The 27,456-nt window shown below is 43.7% G+C and overlaps 1 protein-coding gene across 10 annotated transcripts in view; it reads left to right on the top strand.

Annotated features, from left to right (window-relative positions):
• Positions 1-27,456, top strand: part of LOC141110703 (galactoside alpha-(1,2)-fucosyltransferase 2-like) — a 341,918-nt gene that overhangs the window by 132,445 nt on the left and 182,017 nt on the right. For 7 of the 10 annotated variants that reach the window (XR_012236322.1, XM_073602220.1, XM_073602226.1 and 4 more), the window contains exon 2: positions 17,494-17,547. The exons of the other annotated variants lie outside the window; for them this stretch is intronic. Coding sequence is in view for 1 of the 7 variants with exons in the window: in XM_073602220.1 (XP_073458321.1) it covers positions 17,494-17,547 (54 nt within the window). In the remaining 6 variants the exon portion in view is untranslated. The remainder of the gene's footprint in view (positions 1-17,493; positions 17,548-27,456) is intronic. 10 annotated transcript variants of the gene reach the window in all.

The following is a 27,456-nucleotide window of genomic DNA, read 5'->3' as shown; positions in this document are numbered from 1 at the left end:
TTTCTTTTTTGATATAATTAAATTTCCCGGTGATCCGGAATTTACACTATGTGGAGCCTTTTTTCTCCTTATCCACTTTTCCTGATTGCATGAGATACGAATGTTTATTGGAGGAGGAATCCGGGACTTCGCTTTGGATTGGGAACCCTTCCAAGACTCTCTTGCCAGAGACCAAGGACAACAGTCACCCTACCGTACTTAAACGGTGCAAGCTCATACGACTCACCGCCAACGGCCTGTGAGTCCACCGCGTCCGGTAAGGGCATTTTATATCATCTTCTTTGCCTGGTCAAGAGTTGGAAAAGCCTATTTGAAGATAGGAATAGATGTTACTGTGATATCTGCATCTACCCAGGATTCCTGTATATAATCGAATGAACTGTTGAATATCCTAGGGACTCGCCATTTATTCGTACCTCATGTCATGTTGCAATATACATATTTTGGGCTTTGGATTTGATGGTTGATGATTATATTGATTGTGTGCACACGATTTATAGGTTGTTTTATTATACGTTGATATCAAGTTATATTTTTCTATTCAATTTTTTTATATATAGGTCATTAATAATAGGTTCACACGTTTGGTTTAATAGAACCTAACGCTCGCATTACACATTGACTTCACTATTTACATTACTCTATTTTTATAGAGGCTATCACTAGTAAATTCACATGTTGGGTTTAACAGATCCCAACGTTTGATATGCACATAGGTGTTATACACAACACACCTTTTTTATGCACAAATTAGCGCTACACTTTTCTATCCTCATTATATTTTAATTGATGGAGACTTCACCTCCCTGTTCTAAGACAAGGACTGGAGAGGTGTGACTGGCAGAAATCCACCTACACCATGTTATTGCCAAAAAATATTAAAGATTTGATTTCAAATATATATATTGTGTGACAATTTAAAATCATTTACTGATATTCATTATTTATTTTTACTCTGTATTCCAAAGGCTTTTTTTTTTACAAATGGTGTAGGTGTACATCAGTCTATGTACAGGAGATAGTGGGCGCACTCCCACTGGTCCGGCTGACTCAATGTGTGCTGGCGACCCGCGGTGTACAGAGGCAGAACAGGGAACAGCCTATGTAAACAAGGCGCTTCCCCATTATGCCAGATGACATGTCAGAGATCTTCTGTTCCCAGTGATTGGGAACAGTGATCTGTCATGTTCCTGGTAGCCCATCCCCTACAGTTAGAATACACCCAGGGAACACACTTAACCCCCTTGATCGCCACTAGTGTTAACCCCTTACCTGCCAGTGTCATTTTTACATTGATCAGTGCATTTTTATAGCACTGATCAATGTAATAATGTCACTGGTCCCCAAAAAGTGTGAGTTGGGGTCAAATTTGTCCGTCGCAATGTCACAGTCCCTCTAGAGATTGCAGATCACTGCCATTACCAGTAAAAACAATTAAAAAAATAAAAGTCCCTAAATCTATCCCATAGTTTGTAGACATGATAACTTTTGCGCAAACCAATTAATATACACCTATTGCGATTTTTTTTTTTTTTTTTACTAAAAATATGTAGAAGAATATATATCGGCCTACAAAGATGAATAAATTTGTTTTTTTATATATTTTTTTTGGATATGTATTATAGCAGAAAGTAAATTTAAAAAAAAAAAATTTCAAATTTTTCGGTCTTTATTTATAGCGCAAAAAATAAAACCGCAGAGGTGATCAAATACCACCATAAGAAAGCTCTATTTGTAGAAAAAAAAAAGGAGGTGAATTTTGTTTGGGCACATCGTCGCACGACCACGCAATTGTCAGGTAAAGTGACGCAGTGCCGTATCGCAAAAAATGGCTTGGTCATTAAGGGGGCTAATCCTTCTGGGGCTATAATTTGTGTCTGTAATTTATGCTCCTAGAATGCCTGGAGGTGCTACTTGGATGTTGGGCCTCTGTATGTGGCCAGGCTGTGTAAAAGTCTCACACATGTTGTATCTCCATACTCAGGAGGAGTAGCAGAATGTATTTTGGTGTGTAATTGCAAGTATACATGTGCTGTGTGAGAGAAATAACTTGTTAATACGACAATTTTGTGTTGAAAAAACAAAAAACAAACATTTCCCAAGAATTGGGGGAAAAAATTACAACTTCAAAAATCTCACCATGCCTCTTACTAAATACCTTGGATCGTCTACTTTACTTTCCGAAAAGGGGTCATTTGGGGGGGGTATTTGTACTATCCTGGCTTGTTAGTATCTCAAGAAATGAGATACTAAGACTCGGTTCACACAGGGACGACTTGTCAGGCAACCTAGTCGCCTGACAAGTCGCCTCCCGTTCTGTGCTATGGAACCGTTCTAAGGGGAGCAATGCAAGTCGCTCCGACTTAGAAAAAGGTTCCTGTACGACTTTGGGGGCGACTTGGGGTGACTTGCATAGACTTCTATACAGAAGTCGTTTTGCAAGTCGCCCGGGCAGTCGTGTGCAGGTCGCCTCGGTGAGGCGACCTGCAAGTCGTGACGCCTCTGGTGTGAACCGAGGCTAACAGTATCAGTACATCAGGTGTGATCAATGTTCAATGATTTGCACCATAGCTTGTAGACTCTATAACTTTCACAGAGACTAAAAAATATGCACTAATTTGGGTTATTTTTACCAAAGATATGTAGCAGTTTAAATGTTGGACCAAATTTATGAAGGAAAATTACTTATTTCTAAAATTTTACAATAGAAATGAAAAAAAGTGTTTTTTTTTTTTCAAAAATTTCACCATTTTTTCGCTTATATTGCAAAAAAATAGAGAGAAACAAAGAAAGCTCTATTTGTGAGAAAAAAAAATGATAAAAATTTTGTTTGGGTACAGTGTAGATGACTGAGTAATTGCCATTCAAAGTGAGAGCGCTGAAAGCTGAAAATTGGTCTGGGCAGGTAGGGTTTATAAGTGTATAAGTATTGGAGTGGTTAAAAAGCAGTCCCTGAGCTTCATGCAAATTAGTTTATTTAGGCTGAGATGATCTCACCAGTCTGCTGCAGGTAGAAAAAAGCATTTTCTCAGTCCTCCTCTCCAACAATAATCAGACCACAACATTGTAGCCTGGTAGAAAGTCAAGGTGAGAAGCTGCAGCAGGGAGGTGATCTGTTTCAGACATTCGTTAACTCAGTGTCATGATTTAAATGACTGTGACCTTGAGGCAACAACTTAGTCCAGAAAGTAAATGCTGACCCTGGGCATTGCCTGAACAAAGATGGTACCATTCAGTGGTGGTTGGTGCTTAATATTTGGGGGGGGGGGCGCAAACAAACATCCCCCCCACTCCTTGCACTTACAAATCAATTACAATGTATGCACTTTCCATTAAAATGACTTGATGCTAGATCCATTCTAAGTGCATTTTTTTTGGAGAAAATTTTGAGGGCTCATGTTAATAAATAGGATACTACTGTATTATGAGTACTATGGCAGAGATGTCATTTCTGAATTTAACACAACTGTGATTTTTCCTCTAGCAGCATAAGTAGTTTGCTAATTGTGATTGATTTATATATCCAGAAAAGTATAGGGTTGATCTGTAGCCTAGTTTGATGGTAATTCATTTAATTTCCAGCAGAGGGAAACATTGTTCACATAAAACAAAGTTGAAGAAAGAAGCAACTGCAGTTTGATCAAAGTATATTTCCACTTTTGCAGTTAAATTTGAGATCCTGTATGTTTGTTTCTTTGGAGCAGGTCTATGCACATGACTCAAAAGGGTGTCTGAAATTGCTCAGAATAGCTTGCAAAGTGTAATTAGAGGCAGATGCAAGGACAGTTGTGTGTTATTTATTTTTACATTTTTTAAGTGCATTAACCTATAATGTACCACCCAAGCTTTGAGATCCTGAACCCTTTGTTAGGACAGACAGTGTGCACATCTAGCTTACAAAAGATAATGATAAGGAGATTCACTTTGCTTTAACAATATATTGTTAAAGCAAAGTGAATCTCCTCCACAATCACAGAACTGTCACTGCACACAGCTTTATGTACTGCTGAGTAGACTGTGCATCTGGATTTCTATGCAGGAGAGGGTGTTAAAAAGTTTTCTTTAATTTAATATTCATCAATTAACAAATATTAACAAATGAATGAATGGATTAGATCTGTATAGAATAATTAAGTTGAATATACAGTATCTCACAAAAGTGAGTACACCCCTCACAGTTTTGTAAATCTTTTATTATATCTTTTCATGTGACAACACTAAATAAATGACACTTAGCTACAATGTAAAGTAGTGAATGTACAGCTTGTATAACAGAGTAAATATGCTGTCCCCTCAAAATAACTCAACACACAGCCAATAATGTCTAAACCGCTGGCAACAAAAGTGAGCACCGTATATACTCGAGTATAAGTCGTTCCGAGTATAAGTCGAGGCCCTAATTTACCACAAAAAATGGGAAAAACTTAGTAACCCGAGTATAAGACGAGGGTGAGAAATGCACAGCTACTGTAAGTGGAAAAGAGGGTCAACAATGCCCATTTGCAGCCTCACTGTGCCCATTTGCAGCCATAGGTCCCCCGAACTTCAAACTTGGTAGTTAAGGGTTCCTAGATGCCCCCTAGCTGCAGCCAAAATTTGGGGTCTCTGAACCCAAAGGGTCCCGAAATGACATTGCTGCAGATGGACACAGTTGACTGACTTTGGGGCCCCATATCTTGGGGCCACTTAGTGTTAGGAACCCCAAATTTGGTGTGCAAACCCAGTGGAACTAGCGCCAAGTGTCCCCGAGATACAGGGCCCCAAAAATTGGTTCAGAAAATGTCAAGCACTTTTCTGCAGCAGAGAATGACATTTTCCGAACCGGGTTTGGGGCCCCGTATCTCGGGGCCACTTAGTCCTAGGAACACCAGCTTTGGATATGTTGTGGTACCAGTTCCACTGGGTTTGCACACCAAATTCGGGGTTCCTAGCACCAAGTGGCCCTGAGATACGGGGCCCCAAATTCGGTTCAGAAAATGTCAAGCACTTTTCTGCAGCAGAGAATGACATTTTCCGAACCGATTTTGGGGCCCCGTATATCGGGGCCACTTAGTGCTAGGAACCCCAGCTTTGGATATGTTGTGGTACCAGTTCCACTGGGTTTGCACACCAAATTTGGGGTTCCTAGCACAAAGAGATACGGGGCCCCAAAGTCGGTTCAGAAAATGAAATTTTTTGCTGCAGAAAAGTCCTTGACTCAAGTATAAGTCGAGGGGGGCACTTTCAGCACAAAAAAATGTGCTGAAAAACTCGACTTATACTCGAGTATATACGGTACACCTCTAAATGAAAATGTCCAAACTGGGCCCAAAGTGTCAATATTTTGTGTGGCCACCATTATTTTCCAGTATTGCCTTAACCCTCTTGGGCATGGAATTTACCAGAGCTTCACAGGTCGCCACTAGAGTCCTCTTCTACTCCTCCATGACGACATGACAGAGCTGGTGGATGTTAGAGACCTTGCGCTCCTTCACCTTCCGTTTGAGGATGCCCCTCAGATGCTCAATAGGGTTTAGGTCTGGAGACATGCTTGGCCAGTCCATCATCTTTACCCTCATCTGCTTTAGAGTGTAGAGTATATATAGTGTAGTATATATAACACAATGTATTAAAGTGGTTAAGAGGAACCCCGTGCCAATTAAAAAAAAATAAAAATCCATACCAGGCCCTTCAGTTCTAGTATAGATTTTAAGAGGAACCCTGCATGAAAATGTAAAAAAAAATGGTGTGGGGGTCCCCAAAATCTATACCAGACCCTTATCCAAGCAAGCAGTAATGGCAGGCCAGGAAAGGGGGGCAAGCGAGTGCCCCCCCCCGAACCATACCAGGTCACTTGCCTTCAACATAGGGAGGATGCTATGGGGTCCCCTCAAAGCACCTTGTCCCCATGTTGATGAGGACAAGGGCCTCATCCCTGCAACCCTTACCTGGTGGTTGTGGGGGTTTGCAGGCGGGGGTCCCCAAAATCCATACCAGACCCTTATCCGAGCAAGCAGTAATGGCAGGCCAGGAAAGGGGGGCGAGCGAGTGCCCCCCCCTCCTGAACAATACCAGGCCACTTGCCTTCAAAATAGGGAGGGTGCTTTGGGGACCCTTGCCCAGTGGTTGTGGGGGTTTGGGGGTGGGGGGTATTTTCGGAATCTGGAATCCGGGTGACCCGCCCCCTTCTGACGTTACAACCGCTAGTTGGTTGTCTCACACAGTTGGAGGCAGCTATAATCCTTTGGACAGCACAAGGCAACTCTCTTATAAGAGTTATATAGAACCCACACTGAAGCAGCTGCCTCCTGTTCTTGAATTGATGCATGCAGGCTGCAACATCTTTACACACTCAGATGCAGGTACAGCCAACAGACATATATGGAATCCCTCTATATCTATATATAGATATAGATAAAAAACATACGAACCACATTTCTCTACGATATATAGAGCGCTGGGATGTGGACAGCTTAAAAGCTAAGGAGAATCCATCACTTACCATGTGATATGCCTCCCAACTAGCCACTCTCTTTTATGGTGGTCTACCATATTGTACAGACTTCTCCTGTTGTTCTTCAAGGCTCTGATGAAGAGGGAACCCCTCGAAATGTGTCAGCCACATTTTAGCGCTTGCCCTTGCATGGGCATGTGCAATTTCTAAAATTTTAATGTGTATATTTTGTAACCCCGTTTTTTTTGAATATGTAGTTACTTTTTATATGCATTTATTTGTTTCTGCATATAAATAAACTGTATCAATTTGATCAAAGCGTCAGAACACGCGCCTTCCACCTCTTTCCTTCACCTGGCTCTCTTCGGATCACCCCTGGTCAGCTTAGGCAGCGGGACACGCATGATCATCTTTTAATCCCCCCCTTGAAAGTACTACCACTCTATACTAGCAACGCCTTCACAAGCGCAGGAGAAATTCTCTCTTTTTTTATACTTTCTGGGACCCCAAAGCACCCTCCCCATGTTGAGAGCAAGCGGCCTGGTATGGTCCAGGCCTGCCATGGCTGCCTGGCCTGCCATGGCTGCTTGCTCGGATAAGGGTCTGGTAGGGATTTTGGGGGGACCCCCACGCCATTTTGTTTATTTTGGCACAGGGTTCCCCTTAAAATCCATACCAGACCTGAAGGGCCTGGTATGGACTGGGGGGGGACCGCATGCCCTTTTTTCAATGGTTTTATCTATATTACCGGGAGCTGACAATACATTACAGCCGCAAGCAATTTTGAATTTAATTTTTTCCTTTAGAAATGTAATTTTGCAGTGGCACAGTAAAACACATGAGAAAGATGTGCCACTTTACAGGCAGACTAAGGGCACCCCCAGGCACAATATTTAAAGGAATATTTAATTTTTATTGTTTCACTTTAAGAATTATTAAAATCACTGCTCCTGAAAAAATGGCTGTTTTAAAAACTTTTTTTGCATTGATACATGTCCCCTGAGGCAGTACCCAGGTCCCCAAGCACTTTTTATGGCAATAACTTTCATATAACCCATTAAAATCAACCCTTTTGATTTTTCACGTTCGTGTCCCATAGACTTTAATAGTGTTCACATGTTTGCACACATTTTTTGATAGTTTGCATGTTCTGGGGCGAACCAAATTGGGGGGTGTTCGGCTCATCCCTATTTGTTGTGCTTTGTGCCTTTGTACATCTTAAGTGCTGTGTCATCATGGTGCTTATTTTCTTTCCTTTTGTCATATTCATCGATTAATTTGCCTTTGACATATTCCAGTGTTAGTTCCTGCTCGTGTCTGGTTTCTACAGCGTTAATAAGAGCAGTATATGTCTCTGGAAGGCTGCAGAGGAGCAGGGCAACAATATGGTTATTTTTAATGTCCTCTCTGATGGCGCCTAGCTGCTCTTTGATCTCTAGCATAGCTTTCAGGTGGTCACACATTTGCTGGCCTTCTTCTAGTCTCATCTTATATAGCTTCCTTAGCAGAAATAACTTGCTGTTTAGACTTGAACGCTCATGCAGTTTTTGTAATGAAGTCCACATACCTTTTGGCTGTTTTCTCTGTTCTTATATGGATAAGCTGGTCATTTTCCACTAGTAAACTTATAGTTGCTTTTGACTGCCCATTTTTCCTGTCCCATTCCTCCATCTCTCCGTCTGTGGGTCTGTCTGTATTCAACACTTGCCACAAGTCCTTGTTCAAAAGCACTTCTAGCTTGAATTTCCACAGCTGGTAATTGGCATTGTTCAACTTTGCAATTGCAAACTTCACATCTGAGCCACTTGCCATCTTTCGGTAGCTTGCATACAGTACTCACCGACTTCTCTGTATCCACTGAGTATCCTCTCCAGTGCCTGGACTTGTAGTATCCTCTCCAATGCCTGGGTGCCTGGGACCCATAACCTGTTGTCAGTGTATTGAATTATGTGCTGGAAGCGTCTTATATGCAGAGAATACTTTACTGTCATGGAGTAATATCAGAACATGTATTTATCATGGAACAGGAAAATAACACAAACAAATGCATTAAGCACAGATAGACAATACATCCTGATATATCATAGAATATAAGAAATATACACTATAATACCACAGCTCCACCTGCTGCATAATAGGTATAATGCATACAGTATTGTCAGTTTATTAAAAACTTTACATTACATGCTGCTGTTCTTTCAACACACACATCTTTATAAATGATATAGGGTCTGGGATTAAAAGTACTATTTCTGTCTTTGCAGATGACACCAAGCTATGCAGTGGAATAATGTCTTTACAGGATTTCTACAATTTACAAGCTGACCTCAATGCACTGTCTAATTGGGCAACTAATGCCGTGTACACACGATCGGAATTTTGGTCGGAAAAAGGTATGATGGCTTTTCCGATGAAATTCCGCTCAAGCTTGTCTTGCATACACACGGTCACACCAAATTCTGACTGTCAAGAACGCGGTGACATACAACACGTAAGACAGAACTAGAAAAAGGAAGTTCAATAGCCAGTGCGCCACCCTTTGGGCTCCTTCTACTAATCTCATGTTAGTAGAAGTTTGGTGAGAGCCGATTCGCGCTTTTCAGCTTTCATGCTTTTCAGTCCGTTATTGCTGTTCAGTTTGTGCTTGTGGGTTTGTGTCTGGTTTTCAGTGCGTGTAGTCAGTACGTATCTGTTTTGCAGTGCGTTCTTGTCCGCTTGTTTCTGATTTTCAGCTCGCTCTTCACAGGCATTGCTGTTCTTTAGTGTGTTCTGTTAGTTCATTCTGACCAGCTGACCATTTTGAAGCCATGTTGCGGGTACGTGCTCTTCATAGAGTTTGTGCTATGCGGGGGCTTGGTGTTGGGGTTCTTGCTTTGACCCAAGCCCAGTCCATGAACAGGGTGGGGAGGAGTTCATGGACCAAGAATTGGTTACTCCAGCGTGACCAATTCTCTCATATGCCTTTGCTGCGGGAAATCCAGGAGAATAATCCTGATGATTTCAGGAATTTTCTCAGGATGACGGACCCCGTTTTTCACCGTCTGTTGGCTTTGCTGTCCCCTTATATTACGAAGCAGGACACCTGCATGCGACAAGCCATCACTCCGGAGCAGAGGCTAGTCGCCACGTTGCAGTACTTGGCGACAAAGAGAAGTCTACAGGACCTCAAGTTCTCTACAGGCATCTCCCCCCAGGCTCTGGGGATTATTATCCCAGAGACCTGTTCTGCCATCATTCAGGTCCTGCAGAAGGACTATATTAGGGTAAGTTTTCGCCTTTAAAATCACATTCTATGTATTTAATGTATGCTAATGTATTGTATTTCTTTCATCATTCCCTAATTACCATGATTGTAATAAGCTGTGAATGTCCCCTTTGTCCTCATGCATGCTGTAAGCTTTTAATGCTCCTTTTTTGTCCTTCATGCATATTTGCCTTCACTAACCTCCCCAGCATGCTATCCTGGGCCCATACACACCTAGCCTAGTCACTTAACAATGTAACAATGTATTTTGTCAGCTCCATAGTAGTGCTTTACCCTAAACACCCCCTAAAATGTGTACAAATGTTATTTGTGTCCTTAAATTCAGGCAGAGTGCAAGAGGCTTTTTTTTGGCTCCCAAACTCATTTAGAACCCCCCCTAAACTTTTTCCAATGGGCCATCAGAGGGGGTGAGGAATCTGATAAGTGGACCTTATCTTTTTGTCTTTAAATACTCCTTAAAAAAAAACGTTATACTGGTGTTGGCCAAGAATGTTTGTGTCTGTGTATCTGCATGCAATGTTATGTGCAAAAGTACTAATTTGTTTTTTTCTGGTTTGACTCCACAGTTTCCTTCAACGCCACAGGAATGGCAGACTGTGGCATCCCAGTTTGCCGAGCGTTGGGACTTTCCCAACTGTGGAGGGGCAATCGATGGGAAACACATCCACATTGTCCCACCACCCCATTCGGGGTCATACTATTTTAATCATAAGGGTTTCAATACTATTGTGTTGATGGCGGAGGTCTCGGCAACATATGAGTTTTTATATGTGGACGTGGGGAAGAATGGCCAGATGTCGGATGGTGGAGTCTTTGCCCAGACGGAGTTCTACCAACGTCTCCAGAGTGGTGGCTTGGGATTGCCACCTGCGGAAGAGAACGTCGAAGGACTCCCATTTGTTTTTATTGCTGATGAAGCATTTGGTCTGGGTGATCACATGATGAGGCCATTCCCCCAGAGGACCCTCACCCCGGAGATAAGGGTTTTTAATTTCCGGCTGGCCAGAGCCAGAAGAGTCGCGGAGAATACCTTTGGGATAATGGCCAGCTGGCTCCACTTATTTCTAATGGCAATAAATATGGCAGGGTACAAACTTAACCACATTGTGTTATCATGCTGCATACTGCACAACTTTTTAAAGCGAAATGCTCCTAATTATGTAGCCTCAGTTGGGCCTGAGGCCGGACTTCATGAACCAATACTGACGGCCCTGGTAGCTGGCTTGCCCCCCCAAAGCGCACGTGAAGTGCGTCCAAAATATGTCGATTATTTTACGGGTAGGGGGTCCAATGCTATGCCAGCAAATTTTTAAATATTTTCAAAATAAAAAAAATTAATATGATAAAATCTTGAATTTGATTTACTGCTTGTGTTTCTTTTATCTGTCTTCTAGGTTCTCCTGGTGCACGTGTGGTGCCAAATGGTTTTTCAATTATTTAAATAACACCCATTGTCACTGTAAACACCAACTTAATACAAAAAGTGGTATTGAGCACTGAAAGAAGAAGCCACACATTGTTGAGTATAAAACCTTTTACTCCATGCACATGCACATGTGCGTTGCAAAACCTTTTTTGGTAAAAAAATAACATCTTGGTTTTTTACATAAATAGGCATGTTTCAAAACGTAACATACACAACTCAGGAACTTACAAAATTCAACACTGAAAAACTGAAGGCAATATCAGACATTATAGTGTTAAAATGTGTTGATATTGCCTTCATCAGATGGAATGATGTCACCCCTGTAAAAGTCAAATTTAGAAGATGCACACAAATTGGGAGCCAAAATGGGGATTTCCCTCCTGATCCCATGCCTAATGTCAACATGTGCTATCTCCCATCATGGGGGATCAATGGACGTGTTTTGGGGGTGCAACCCCTTCCTCTTACCTACTAGAGTTGCGAGGAAGGGGTTGCACCCACAAAACGCGTACATTGATATCCCCTGGTATCCAAATTTGGCTTTTAAACTGTATTAAAACTTTAGTTACATTTTCTTTAAGAAAAAAAAGTGTAATTTTTTTTGGATTTAGATTCTCCCTAATACATCAATTATGTTCTTCATTCTTTGTTCAATCTCCTTGGTTTTTTCCTTTATGAAGTCTAAATCCCGACTACAAAACATTATGTCCTGGATTAGCCTTTGTGCACTGTCAGTGGTGAAATGAGTAGATTGTTCTTCCACAACATGCACATCACCTAAAATAAAAATGCACACCATGTATTATAAATATGCAGGCATACCTCTATTACCTGAAGCTGTGGTCTTAGACACTCACCTGTTGTGGTCACTATTTCAACCACCTCTCCTTCCTCTACATCCTGAGGTTGTGTGCTGAGTTCCCCTTCTTTAGTAGGTGGGGGGTCCCTGGTGTCCTCAGACATCCTGAGTCTTTTCTCCCCTATGAGAATGAAACAAAAGTTATACTTAACACACCGATATTTGTGGCCAGAAATATGAATGTAAAACATTGCTTCGAAGTGGAATACAATTGTCTGTTTGGGCAGAGTTCCAAGCTGAAGACATGATTTTTTTCCCTTAACAAAGCTGGAATACTTACCTTTTTTGGACAAGTTTTATACATGGAGACACCCCAAGTATCCACTGGAGCACCTGTGTGGGACACCCTAAAAAGTTTGTTCTTGTGTCCCACACTAGTGCTCCTGAGTCCAGATGTGTAAACAGCTGCTGAGTGTACTCTCCTTACATTACACTGAATCAAGTTTGCATTTCATTCTAGTTACAAACACATCTATACAACAATGTCCTAAACTTCTTTTAATACAAATTAGCATGACCAAATGTATTTAACCCTGTATCTGCCAAAAACATTGTATTTAGTTGGTGAACGAACAATGTTTACTGTGAACGATTACTGTGCCCATGAGCCTGAAAGTTGCCATTTTAAACTGTACAATAATAAAGAAAAGCACATGAAGCAGCATGCAAGTAATAATAATCGGAACACGCGACAACTACTTAATTTTTAGAAACACTTTCTTGATTCTTCTGTACTGATCCTGCTCTCTCAATTTCAGGTCTGACCAGCATTTCCTCAATTGCTCCTTGGATCGTCGTACCCCAAAATTCCTGTGCAGACTCTTCATAACTTTAGTCATGATCTTGGCCTTTCTCTCATTTGGGTTTAGGTAAGGTCCATACTTCCCATCACTGTCGGCCCTCTTCAAGATGTCCACCAACTCCACCATCTTTACAAAGGCCATATTTGAGGCCTTAAATCTTCTCCTCCAGGATCGGGACGTTTCAGGCTCCGGGCTTTCCTCCTCCTTGTTACTGCTACTACGCACCTGCTGTGTCTCCGCCATGTTCATCTCCCACTGCGCCGAAAGAGAAGGGGTGGGGAATATTCTAGAAAGAACATCAGGGGAGGGCGATGTGGGTGGAGTTTCACGCATGCGCAGTGTATATAATAATATATATGTTCTGTGTGAGGAGGAAGGAGGACCGGAAATGCCGAACGTTATAACGAAGGTAATGTTTTAACTTGGGACATCAGTGGCCTATACTGATTCTAGATTGAGGCCTATATTGGGCTAACATTAGGAGAGTTTAGCTTGATATTAGTGTTTTTGTCTTGCAGCAAATATGAAAAAATTCAAAGACCCTGAATTCATGGGCCAGTTCATAGACAGATACACGGATATCAGAAATTTGTGGGAGGTTAAAAACCCCTTATATCGAAATAAACCAGCTAGGACGGCATCACTGGAGAAACTGCTGCAATTTGTGAAGACACAGGTCCCCGACGCAGACATCGAGTTTGTGGAGAAGAAAATTGGTAGCTTGAGAAGCACATATAGGAAGGAGCTGAATAAGGTCCAGGCTTCCATGAGATCAGGAGCAGCAGCAGAGAATATGTATGTACACAGTCTGTGGTACTACAACAGGATGTGGTTTCCTGGAAGACCAGATGGAAGCCAGGGAATCACTTTCTACACTTCCATCCAGCCTTCCCTCAACCCTTCCCTCAACCCCAGCTGAGGCTTCCGAGGACCAACCTGGGCCTTCCATGCTGGAAGAAGTGGAGGAGCCCAGTTGAGCCCAGCTGGAGCCAGGTATAGTATTTTTTAACATATTTATTGCCCGAAAATTATTGTTGTTAACTAGATGTTATTATTGATCTTTTGCATATCAATAGACAGTAGGGGCCAAAAATGATTGTGACAAAAATGAAAAGTGCTGAGCTCAGAATGATAGTCTTTTCTATTTGTTAACATTCAATTTGCAACAGTCATGAGCTGAAAATTGTGTGTGATTGATGAACCAAAAACTAAAACTATGTCCCTTTTTCATACACAGGAAGACCTCAGCCAGGACGAGGCTCTGGAATGTGGCACACAGGAGGAGGCGGGGGTAAATGTCAGCCAGAAGTTGGCGGGGCCCTGTAGCCTCACCCAAGCCCAGGTGCCTCCCCTCTGCCTTACAACAAAAAGGGCCAGGAAGGGGAGTAACATGGAGGAGGCAGCACTGGGCCTCATTAAGGAGGCTAATGCGTCCCTGAAAACACCCCACGATGCTGAAGAGACCTATGGCTGCTATGTAGCTGCCAAATTGCAGCAAATGGAGGAGGGGCAACGCTGTGTCAGAATCTAATTTTTCACGCCCTTTGGAAGGGGTTGAGGGGCCAAATTAGTGAGAACATGCACTTATGTGTGCTCGCCCATCCTCCTCCTCCTTCTGCCACAAGTCCACCTCCAGAGCCACAGCCTCCAAGGAAGGCTGCAGGGAAGGCTGCAGGGAAGCATGGAGGAAAGGCTGCAGGGAAGACAAGAAAGTGATGGCCTGGGTTCAATCTGGTCTGACAGAAGACGCAGCCTGTTGTAGTACCACAGCCTGGGGACATATATGTCATCTGCTGCTGTTCCTGATCTCTGGGAGTCCTGAACCAGATTGTGCTCCTTTAAATATGGACTTCTCAGGCTACCAATTTTAATTTACAAAGAGTTGATGTGTGCCCTGGGGGCCAAAGGTTTCACAAATTCAAGCAGTTTCTCCAACATTGCCTTCCTCTTTATTTTGTTATTATGAGCCAGAATAAATGGAGAATTTTTTATATGAAAATACTTGCCTATGTGTTTTTTCTTCAAAAAGGACAGTTTGTTTGTGAGTTGGCAGGTACATTTAAAAAATACAATGTCAAATTAACAAGGGACACAACACAAACCAACCTCCTTGAGCTTTAATAATGTAGTTGTGGAAACTTGACACACCAAAAGAGATCATGGAGATGGAGATCACTAGAAACTAATTTAAAAATAATCCAAAAAACAGGAGATCTTGATTAAAAATAAAAAAGGATGACTATAAAAAATAATTCTAAACATTATTATGGAGATCTGGCTTTAAAAACAAAAAAGATTATTCATGAGATAACGAGAAATAATAAAGAAATCAGTTTGTCATAACTCTGTGTGAATATCAGCAGCAAAACAACTTCATTATTCTAGCATTATAAAGAACAAAAGAATGCGCTGCATTAAAATATCCAATAATTTGCAGCGTGACAATGTGCTATCTCCATTACGAACGCTAGTTTTACCAGACCGAGCGCTTCCGTCTCGTACTTGATTCTGAGCATGTGTGATTTTTTGCGCGTCGGCATACAGACGATCCCATTTTCGGATAGGAACTTTTTCCGACCGAAAAATAGAGAACCTGCTCTCAATCTTTTGCTGGCTGGAATTCCGCCAGCAAAAGTTTGATGGAGCATACACACGGTCGCATTTTCCGACCAAAACCTCTCATCAGAGTTTTGCTGGCAACATTTCCGATCCTGTGTACGGGGCATAAGAGGCAAATGAGGTTTAATGTTGATAAATGTAAAGTTATCCACTTGGGGGCTAAGAATATGCATGCATCATACATACTAGGGGGGGTACAACTGGGGGAATCCATAGTGGAGAAGGATCTGGGGGTTTGGCAGATCATAAGCTCAATAATAGCTTGCAATGCCAAGCTGTGGTTTCCAAAGCAAGCAAAGTCCTTTCTTATATTAAGAGAGGTATGGACTCCAGAGAGTGAGATATAATTTTACCCCTGTACAAATCATTATTAAGACCTCATCTGGAATATGCAGTTCACTTTTGGGCACCAGTTCTCAAAAAGGATATTGGGGAACTGGAAGTGCAGAAAAGGGCAACCAAACTGATAAGAGGCATGGAGGAGCTCAGCTCTGAGGAAAGATTGGAGGAACTGAATTTATTCTCTCTTGAAAAGAGGAGATTGGGGGAGGGGGGTATGGTAAACATGTACAAATACATAAGTGGTCCATATAGTGAACTTGGTGTTGAGTTATTCACTGTAGGCCCCTTTCACACTTGTACAATTTGTCCCACGATTTGGGACTGCAAAGTAGCATGACAAGTCGTTCCCCATGATTTCCAGTGACAACCATTCATATTAGTATGACTTTATGTCGTGCCGACTTCAAAGTAGTTCCTGCACTACTTTGGTCCGACTTTGATCCTATTTCAGCCCATTGAATATCACTGACGTCGGATCGCCGTATTAGCGGATCTGACTTTGGCATGCGACTTGTGCTCTGATGATCTTGAAGGGGAACTCCACACCAAATTAAATTAAAAAAAAAACGGAATGGGTTCCCCCTCCTTCTTCGGTCTAGTATCGATTTAAAGGGGAACCCCCTTGCCGAAAAAATGGCATGGGGGTCCCCCCCAAATTCCATACCAGACCCTTAGCACACAGCCCAGCAGGTCAGGAAAGGTGGTGGGGACAAGCGAGCAACATGGTCAATATGGGGGGTGGGTGCTTTGAGGCAGGGGGAGCGCCCCCCCAGAGTCTCTCCTGCCCCAAAGCACCCACCCTCCCATTTTGAGGGTATGCGGCCTGGTATGGTTCAGGAGGGGGGGGCGCTCCCTCGTCCCCACCCCCTTTCCTGACCTGCCGGGCTGTGTGCTCGGATAAGGGTCTGGTATGGATTTTTTTCGGCATGGGGGTTCCCCTTAAAATCCATGCCAGACTGAAGGACCTGTTGTGTTCTTGAAGGGGGAACCCATGCCGGTTTTTTTTTTAATTTGGGGTGGAGTTCCCTCTAAAGATTCATACCAGACAGCGCCTGGTATTGTTGGGGATCAAAGTCAGATCTGTCTTGTCAAAATCGCAGCCGTGAAATTGCGGCAAAATCGTGCGACTTTGAAGTTGGACAAGTATGAAAGGGCCTTAAGGTCATCACAGAGGACAAGGGGGCACTTTTTACATCTAGGGGAAAAAAGATTTCATCTCCAAATACGGAAATATTTCTTCATAGTAAGAGCTGTGAAAATGTGGAATAGATTCTCTCCAGAGGTGGTTCTGGCCAGCTCAGTAGATTGCTTTAAAAAGGGTCTGAATTCTTCCCTAAATGTACATAACTGGGTAATTTTTTTTTTTTTGGCAATGAGCCAAATCACAAGCGATGAGCATTTTTACATGTGTCTGACAGCGTGTGCTGAAACGAACAACCCAGCATGTGACCCTAATACACTTTGCATAAATATGTTTTCATTATCTCTGTTTTTATAACAAGCAGGTTTTGTAGGCTCGCTTTTTCCTGGTTGGCAGAGTTTGGTGCTGTATTTTTCTTTAGAAAAGTGATGTATCCCCTACTACCTTGCACCAGCCTAGCTGGTTTTAATCTGATAGTAATCTGACTGAGTAGTTTGAAATTTTATCCTTTAACCCCAAACCACATTCCAACAGTATTTGATGTAATCATATGCACGCCCAACAGCATTGTTCTAATAGTGTCAATGCTGTTTTCCTTTCTATAGAGCTCCACAGTTGATTTTGACAAGGATTTTGAGGCTCATTTGTTGAAGGCTATGGTAAGTATTACTTAAAAAAATAACTTTTAAATCTTTGTATTGTGTATAACACAGTTTAACTATACTTTTTTTATTCCTGAAATATTTGCACAGTATCGGCCTTGACCTTTTTTTTATTTTATCCATTTTTCTGGTTTGTGCTGTTTCGGGTTCCTTCAGGTATAAGTGGCAGCCATGTCAAACAACTACCTGAGATGTACTAACATGACCAGACAAATGTATTTCTCTACAGATTATCCTTTTGAAATATCTTTCAAAATATTAAAAAGTTACTACTGAAAAATGTTTGCCCTTCAGTCAGTTTAAAGTAAACTTATACCACCAATTTAGGGCTCATTTACAGCACATGCATTTGGCTGCAATGGCCAATGTAATCCCAATGCATGGACATGGCAGAAAACCTTGTTTTTTGTTGTTTCTCAATTTTGCAATTTGCAATTTTGCAATGTGAACCCACACATTTTATGTAATCGGTTTCTTCTCAAGTCCCAGATTGTGAACCCCACACTCTGTTAAGCACTGATGAAGGGGATGATATCAGGTCCCCAAAATGCGTTGGCTGCTGTACCCAACTAATATTTGAAATAAACTTAATTTCAGACTCCAATATTGTGGGGTGATGGTTCAATTTCCATATTATTGTTTTTCATTGTCGGCTCACACCAAACTTTATTTTGCTTGACTCTTTTAACCATTTAAACAAAGCGCTTCAAGAAGTTCTTCAGTTGGTTTGCAAAAATTGAAAAGTCTTCAGATCCAAATACTGTAGCTGCTGACTTTAAATAAAAAGGCACTTACCTGTCCAGGGATCCAGCAGCGTCTTCACTCGGGCCGGTTCCTCTCAGGTCTTTGGGTCCCCTGCATCGGCATGTTTAGTGTGGGAAGCCAGCTGTGATTCCATTTGGCTTCACAGCCAACTTCCCACTGCTCATAAGTTCCTGCAGCCTCATGGGAGTTTTTTTTTTTCATTCTTTATTTTAGGTATGCAGTAGAACATACCAGTATGACATTACATACCATAGTCAATGAAATCCAGCAATAGGCAACAACACAACCATATCAGAGAATCAATGGGTATCAATGAAATAACAGACAGGGTTCCAGTACAGCAATATAAGATATCCGTAAATTGTGGGCAGTAGCCTCTACAACAAATATATCCTGTATTTAGCCTGTAGTATGGTGGAACACCATTATAAAAATGTAGTTGTCCTGAACATACCAGGAAAAAATAGGAAAAACATTAACTAGCAGGTACCGAACCACTATAAGTTGGGGAGCAAAACGTGGATGTTAGACAATATATGGCTCTTAGCCCCATCCTCACAGTAACAGCATCCAATGATCAACGCATACCGAGAGACTTTTTCTGTGCAATAGAGAAAAAGAATGACACCCTAGGTGTCTAGGAAGGAAGTCAAAAGGAGAGGTAAAAGTAGGAAAGCAGTAAGGGAGGAGGGAAGGTGGAGATCTTTGGCAGAGTCGATGGCATGAGATGTCATAATCCCATGAAGGAATTTGTTTAAGCATATAACAAATATTCATCCGAGAACTGGAACATGTCCCAGTATAGCCAGTGTGTGTTGTGTTCCTCTGCCCTGTCCCTAAGGACAGCTGTCAGATATTCTACCATTGAATATCATTCACCCTGGCAAACCACTGTGACACCATAGGTGGAGATTGCTCTTTCCACATGCTGGGGATGTATGCCCTAGCTGCATTTAGAAGATGTTTCAGCAGGGATTTACGGTATCTCTTATTGGACAGTGGAGTCAGGTTTGGAAGCATTGCTGCTGGATTGTCATAAAGGGAAAAATCTGTAAGATTGTAGATGATCTGCTGACCTGTTGCTACCTCTCTATACAGTTTGCCTTATTCCAACCCAGTGATAAAAACAAAACTTGAAAACCTGTTGGATTTCAGCAATGTTTTTCACGTCCTCATAAAGAAACCTGCTAACTGCAAGAGGCCAAAATAATTTAGAAAAGGTAGGCCAATTTGCACCATGCTTCCAGCACCCTTAAAACAGCAGCTTAAAGGCTAAGTTCACTTTTTTTAAAAAAAGAACTCCAGCTCCCCTATGTACCAATATAGCATTCATGTACTTTTTTTGCAAAAATATCAAAGCTTTCCATAAAATCTACAGACACATACCTTACTGTCCTCCATCCATGATTCCAAACGTATCTATTGCTTCTGTCTTATGTCCTTACAGACTGTAGGTCATGACACAGGAAGGACTTGACCAGCTGATCTCATTAGCACACACCCTGCATCATCCACCCTCCCATTCGCAGCTGCACGTTTTTTAAATGAAATGCAATCAATCAGTGATCACCCTTCTCACTAAATATACAATCAGATTGCATAGTGTATGGCCATCTTTATATAAGTACATAGGAGGGAGTGGACAGAAACACTCAGCTGTCAAGCTCCATTCACATCTCTGCATAGCGGGAACTCGCATTCCTTACATGCCTTTTTTTTAGCGAAGTAGGGAGGCGTTTTGGAGCATTTTCACTCATCACACATAGGGCAGCCCACCCACCTGAATGTGCTGCCCTACACACTGCAATCGCCCCAAAGAAGCTTCAGAACTTTTTTTTAGAGTGGAGCTTGGTGTGTTTTTTACAGCGTTTTATGGTGCAGCGCATTTCTGAAATGCAAGGAAACGCACAGATGTGAATGGAGCCTCATTGTTCTTGTGTTACCGCACCAATTTCACTTTCAGGCCCCATTCACATCTAGCATAGTGGGAGCGCACATAATATGATCGCTCGTTTTTCCTGTGACATGCATAGGGCAGCCCGGTGATTTAAATGGGCTGTGCTATATGTGTCTTATGGGACAGGTTGGCGTTTTGTGGGTTGCGTGTTTTTTACTGTGCATTTTGCAGCATTTGCCACTCGTTTTTTTACATGCCAAAATGTGTGTTTGCTTCTGTGTTTGGTGTGCCATTACCAATTAATGGCACTGAAAGCACAACTATTAATTTTAGGTATATAAAAGAATAGTATATAAATAACAATATATGTAAACATACACTATAAACAGCGCTAATATTGAGCAAAAGATATATATATATATCATGCAGCCAACTTCACACGAAGGTAATTAAAAAAAGGGGAAGTGCAGAGTCTGTGAGGTGATTAGGAAAATGTTCATAGGTGATATTACAGCTGAATCGCAGTGTGCATCTTCCCCCGGTCAGTTGGACTTCACCCTGTGTTCACACTCTCCCAATAGGGGGTCAAACTCACCAGAGCTGCAAATTAAATAAGCCTCCAAGAGAAGAAATCTCCCAATCCCATTGCTATCAGCACCACTCCAGGGGGTTCACGGGGGGTCACAACTCCAAATAAATAGATGACAAAGAAGAAGCGCACATAGTGTAATTCCATTTATTCAAATAAACCCCTTACATCTCACAAGAACCCCCTCAACCAATATACGTACAAGATAAACAGTCAATCAAGCAATGGAAGTAATGCACATCACCGTTTCGGAGATCAGCCGGCTCAATATCCCAAGGAGCAAAACACTTCCTGGTTGTGGATCCGGGCTGCGGTGGCGCGCAAACGTCACTTCCGGCGTCGTGTAAGCCACGCTCTGACACGTTTTGTCATATCCTGACTTCGACGACCTCTGTCGAAGTCAGGATATGACGAAACGCGTCAGAGCGTGGCATGTGAAATTCTTTGAGGCCCCCTCGGATGTCTCAGACTGGCTGGATACCCTGGATTGAAGTGAATCATCACCTATATTTTATATTTTATAAATTTTTTTTTTTTTTTTTTACCAAAATCCGGTGCAATGAAGGCTGTCTACACTCAGGTGGGTACATATGCTTTAAATATACTCCCATTCTAGGTTGCTCTTCCCGATGTGTTTTCGGGGCGGTGTGCATGGACAGGAGATGCATATGTACGGTCTTGGTTTTTACTATGCAATAACATTTCCTTCAAGAGGTTGCAGCACATTCATAGTTGCTTGGTGCTTCATGGCTGCAATATACATGGAGCTAGCTGCTCTCTCTGCAAAGAAAAAGAAGAAAAGAGTATAAAGAGAAGGCAAGCGGTGCCAGTGCCCACCTTTTTTTTGTCCCTGCTTAAGGGACATATGGAATAACTCTACAAGACAATATTCCAGTTTTTGTTACTTTTAGGTTTTGGGGATTAAGTCTGCTGGCGTGTGGGGGGTTTGTGTTTTGTTTTCTTTGTTTTCCCCCTATCTTTTTTAAGTAGGTAAGACAGGAAATTGTTATGCTGGGACTGTTTTTGAGTGAATGTATGATTCAGGTTTTTTTTTTTTTTCTATGTTATGTTTTTGTGTATCTGCTTCACCTGTTTTGTGGGTGCTTGTTTGTGGTGTCACTCTCGGAACTGCAAGATTGATAGACCGGTAGACACCCAGAAACGGGCCCCTCTGCAAAGTGATGTTGGTAGGTGGGCAAATGTTATGCTTCAGCACGTTGTATGGCTCTGTGCGCCTCCGGACCTACACTTTGCTCCTAGGCCTCCATCTGGTGGTAAATTTTTGAATTGCAGTCATGTCCTTAAATATTAAAATCATCTCCTGGAATGTCATGGGTTTGAACTCAAAATATAAGAGAGCTTTGGTGCTGAAATTTTTGCAGGCCCAACATCCCCACATAATGTTCCTACAGGAAACTCATTTATTAGGCAACAAAATTCTGGCCATGAAACGTCCCTGGATGCACAGAGCCCTACATGCCACTTTCTCATCTTATGCAAACGGTGTGTCTATTTTGCTCCACAAGTCCTTGCCTTGTTCCATTGAAACGGTGATCACAGACCCTGGCGGACAATACCTGGTGGTAATAATTGAAGTTTATTCACGTAAGTTGGCCCTGGTGAATGTATATATTCCCTCTCCTTTTACAGGGAATACCCTGTATGAGGTGTTGGAGAAATTGGCACCTCATGCTCCATTCCAGTTATTGGTGGCTGGAGATTTCAACAATGTTCTCAATTACATGTTGGACACGTCCAACCCACGCAGGGCTCCAAACCATGACTTGTCACAATGGGCGGAAACTGCGGGTCTCGCTGAGATTTGGCGGTGGAAGCATCCCACGGACAGGTGCTATTCATATCTGTCCTCGGTACATGCTTCGTTCTCCAGAATAGACCTGGCGTTCGCCAATGGGACATTATTGCCTATAGTAGTAGCTGAGGCGTCCTACCTTCCAGGGGGTGTATCAGATCACACGCCACTTCAGATTACCTTGCAATTAGGTTCCCAGGGTTCAAGGAAGGTTTGGCGTTTGTCTCCCAAATGGGTGGGGGAACCCACTGTGGAGGAGATGTTGAAACCACACATGGATACATTTTGGCAGATTAATGAAGGATCAGCATCAGTGCATGCTGCATGGGAGGCCTTTAAGGCCACTATTAGGGGGGTGTACATATCAGCCATTAAAGCCCTGAGAACGGAACAGAATAGTATAGAAAAACAACTCCAGGACAAGGAACAGGAATGCGCTAAGGCACATGCGGATTCACCTTCTCCTGACACATTGGCTCAATTGCAGTTCGCAAGGAGGAATGTATCTCTCCATTATCAGGACATGACTACCTGTCAACTGCAAAAGAGTGCGGCGCGTGTTTTTGAAAAAGGGGATAAGAATGGCAGACTCTTGGCTCTTTTGACGGTAGGGGTCACGTCCCCGACAGTGGTTCTCTGCATATTGTCCCCATCGGGACAACTGTTGAGGGACAGGGAAGATATAGTACGGGAGTTTGTATCCTTCTATAGATATCTGTACTCCCTGATAGATCCTTTTGACACTGGTGACCTCAGGGACACATTGGGGACCCTCTGGTTGCCTGAGCTACTGGAGGTATCTAGAAATTTTCTGGATGCCGCGCTCAGGGAGGAGGAGGTAGTTTTCGCAATAGGGTCATTTCCTAGTGGTAAGGCTCCTGGACCGGACGGTCTGCCAATTGAGTGGTACCACCAATACTCAGAGACCCTGGCTCCCAGACTGTTACGATTATACATAGATTGTTTTCAAAAGGGGGGCCTCCCCCTCTCCTTTTATGAAGCTCATATTGTACTATTGGCTAAGCCGGATAAAGACCCACTGCAGTGTTCATCATATAGGCCCATCTCCTTACTAAATATGGACTTTGAAATACTGACCAAACTGTTAGCTACTAGACTTATGTCAGTCCTGCATGTTATTTCCCCTGACCAAACAGGTTTTATGCCCAAAAAGGCCACTGATATTATTCTGCGCAGGGTTTTCACTCACACACAATTGGGCCCAGATAGTTCCAGCGGTGGTGTCAGGAAATGTTCCATCCGCTGGTAATATCTGTCATTTGGCATGCAGTACTGAGGTCCACCAGCAGGTGACAGTTCTAAACTGCCAGGAGAGCTTTTCCCTGCTGATGTTATGTCATCTTTGGGCCGCAGTACTGGCGTCCACCAGCGGATGGATCCTGGCAGTGTGGAGCAGACAGTACCTCCTACAAACAGGTGTCACTTGAGGCCAATCACAGGCCTATAAATACCCGGCAAGCAATCACATGCTTGCCTTGGTATCTTTCTTCCTTGCGACCTGATCTGGAACCTGTATCTGGAACCTGTATCTGGAACCTGAACCTGCTCCTGAGCCGGTATCCGATCCCATCCTGATCCTGTCCCTCCTGTGTTCCTATTCCCTTGTAGCCATATCCCATCCATTATCTCCCTCTCCTAACCTGCCCTTGTTCAGTTGCTTATCCCCCTGTGTATGACCCTGGCCTAGCTAACGTGTTTGATTTCGGTACTTCCCTTTGGCTGTATATATTATCTGTTGTCTGTGGGTTTCTGTTGGTTGGTTGAGCACTATTTGTATTTGGGGTGTTGTTTGTTTATATCACTTATCTTTAATAAACATTATTCTATTTCACTTTACATGCGGTTGGGTTTCCTCTTTGCAGTCCACACAATCTGGTCACACCTGTTCATGACAGTATACCAAGGCCATCTCTGACCAGAAGTGGCTGCACAGGGGAACCATCTCGGTTCCATTTCACGTGCTGGGATGAATTCAGATATTATTGTTTATTATGCTCTGCTGGCAACAGAGAGTTCTGAATACCTCCGCCAAACATTGGAAGGGTGGTCCAGTGATCAGCTGCTGGAGATTATCCGTTTAGCTCACTCTGTGGTCGATCAGGGCAGTATACGGTTTGAGGGTGTTCAGCCTTTGATTGGAATATGTACAGAGCTGGCTCTGCCTTGTATCCCAAAGGGCCATGATGACTTTTCTCCCCCCTTCAGCATTAACCAGGTTGCATCCTTAGTATGGCTGTTAGAGGATGACTCTGCATCCTTTTTTGAGCATTATTCGGTTTGTCCCAAACAGTTGCTGAAAGATTGTATAGATGAAGTGCAGTCCCTGGTCAGACAAAGGATATGTGAGCCCACTTTTGTGCTACCTGTACTTCAGGCATGGTCAGACCTGTTATGCCCAGCCTCTGTCAGCTCTCCACAACCCAGACCTGCTACTAAACACCTGCCTGCTCAGATGTTCTTTCTCCCATCACCCCTGGCAACCTCAGCTACAGTCCAATATACCCTGCTCCCCACCAAGTATCAATACCCTGTTTCTACTTCCTGCACATATCCTGCCTTTAACCCACCTGCCTCTTCTGTAATACCTGCAACTTCCCCACAAGAACCTCCTCTGGCCGCTGTTCCCCCTTCCTTGCCATATCCCAGCCCTTCGTTTCAGTATGCCTCACCTCCTGTCTACAGTCATTCAGCCACCTACAGATCCCCAGCAGTTAAGCCAAAAAAGAAACGGAAGTTCTTCCTCACTCACACGATCCTGCCAGTAACCCAACTTGCTTCCACACCAACCAACCTGTTCCAGCCTGCGTTCATGCCAGTTGAACTTGATGACCCACCTAAACCTGCCAACCTGGTGCCTGCCATCCAGTCTGATGTGCCTGCCTCCCAGTCTGATGTCCTGATGTCTATCTTCCAGCCGGATGTCTCGGTGCCTACCTTCCAGCTCGATGTCCCTGCCTTCCAGTCTGATGTGCCCACCTTCCAGTCTGATGTGCCCGCTTCTCAGTCTGATGTCTTGATGTCTGCCTTCCAGCCGGATGTCTCAGCGCCTGCCTCCCAGCTTGATATCTTTGCCTCCCAGTCTGATGTGCCCGCTGTCCAGTCTGTCCTGATGCCTGCCTTCCAGCCCGGAGTCTCGGTGCCTGCTTTCCAGTCTGATGTGCCTGCTATCCAGCCGATGTCTCGATGCCTGCCTTCCAGCCGGATGTCTCGATGCCTGCCTTCCAGCCGGATGTCTCGATGCCTGCCTTCCAGCCGGATGTCTCGATGCCTGCCTTCCAGCCTGATGTCTCGATGCCTGCCTTCCAGCCGGATGTCTCGATGCCTGCCTTCCAGCTTGATGTCTCTGCCTTCAAGTCTGATGTACCTGCCATCCAGTCTAATGCCCCGTACACACGGTTGGACTTTGTTCGGACATTCCGACAACGAAATCCTAGGATTTTTTCCGACGGATGTTGGCTCAAACTTGTCTTGCATACACACGGTCACACAAAGTTGTTGGAAAATCCAATCGTTCTAAACGCGGTGACGTAAAACACGTACGTCGGGACTATAAACGGGGCAGTGGCCAATAGCTTTCATCTCTTTATTTATTCTGAGCATGCGTGGCACTTTGTCCGTCGGATTTGTGTACACATGATCGGAATTTCCGACAACGGATTTTGTTGTCGGAAAATTTTATATCCTGCTCTCAAACTTTGTGTGTCGGAAAATCTGATGGAAAATGTGTGATAGAGCCTACACACAGTCAGAATTTCCGACAACAAGGTCCTATCACACATTTTCCATCGGAAAATCTGACCGTGTGTACAGGGCATAATATGCCTGCCTCCCAGTCTGATGTCTTCATGCCTGCCTTCCAGCCTGATGTGCCAGCTTCCCAGTCTGTTGTCTCAGTGCCTGCCTTCCAGCCTGATGTCTCGAAGCTTGCCTTCCAGCCTGATGTCTCGAAGATTGCCTTCCAGCCGGATGTCTCGAAGCCTGCCTTCCAGTCTGATGTGCCTGCCTTCCAGTCTGATGTGCCAGCTTCCCAGTCTGATGTGCCAGCTTCCCAGTCTGTTGTCTCGAAGCTTGCCTTCCAGCCTGATGTCTCGATGCCAGCCTCCCAGCCTGATGTGCCAGTCTCCCAGCCTGATGTGCCAGCTTCCCAGTCTGATGTGCCTGCCTTCCAGCCTATTGTCGCAGTGCCTACCTTCCAGCCTGATGTCGCAGTGCCAGCTTCCCAGCCTGATGTGCCAGCTTCCCAGCCTGATGTACCAGCTGCCCAGCCTGAAGTGCCTGCTGCCCAGCCTGAAGTGCCTGCTGCCCAGCCTGAAGTGCCTGCTGCCCAGCCTGAAGTGCCTGCTGCCCAGCCTGAAGTGCCTGCTGCCCAGCTTGAAGTGCCTGTGCCCGCTGCCCAGCTTGGTGTGTTCCTGTCTGCTGCCCAGCTTGGTGTGTTCCTGTCTGCTGCCCAGCTTGGTGTGTTCCTGTCTGCTGCCCAGCTTGGTGTGTTCCTGTCTGCTGCCCAGCTTGGTGTGTTCCTGTCTGCTGCCCAGCTTGGTGTGTTCCTGTCTGCTGCCCAGCTTGGTGTGTTCCTGTCTGCTGCCCAGCGTGGTGTGTTCCTGTCTGCTGCCCAGCGTGGTGTGTTCCTGTCCGCTGCCCAGCTCAGTGATCCGGATGTGCCAGCTATCTGCCCGGATGTGCCTGACGACCAGCCCGATATACTTTCTTCCACCATTTTGCTTGATGCCATAGACTATGGACAATTACAACCAGTTGGAGCGTCCGGAGGCCGCTCCTTTGAGGGGGGTACTGTCAGGAAATGTTCCATCCGCTGGTAATATC

The sequence above is a fragment of the Aquarana catesbeiana genome, linkage group LG10, assembly GCF_042186555.1.
Source record: "Aquarana catesbeiana isolate 2022-GZ linkage group LG10, ASM4218655v1, whole genome shotgun sequence".
In the NCBI taxonomy this organism is placed as follows: Eukaryota; Metazoa; Chordata; class Amphibia; order Anura; family Ranidae; genus Aquarana; species Aquarana catesbeiana.
The sequence above is the reverse complement of the archived record's forward strand: the minus strand, read 5'-3'. Positions and strand labels throughout refer to the sequence as shown.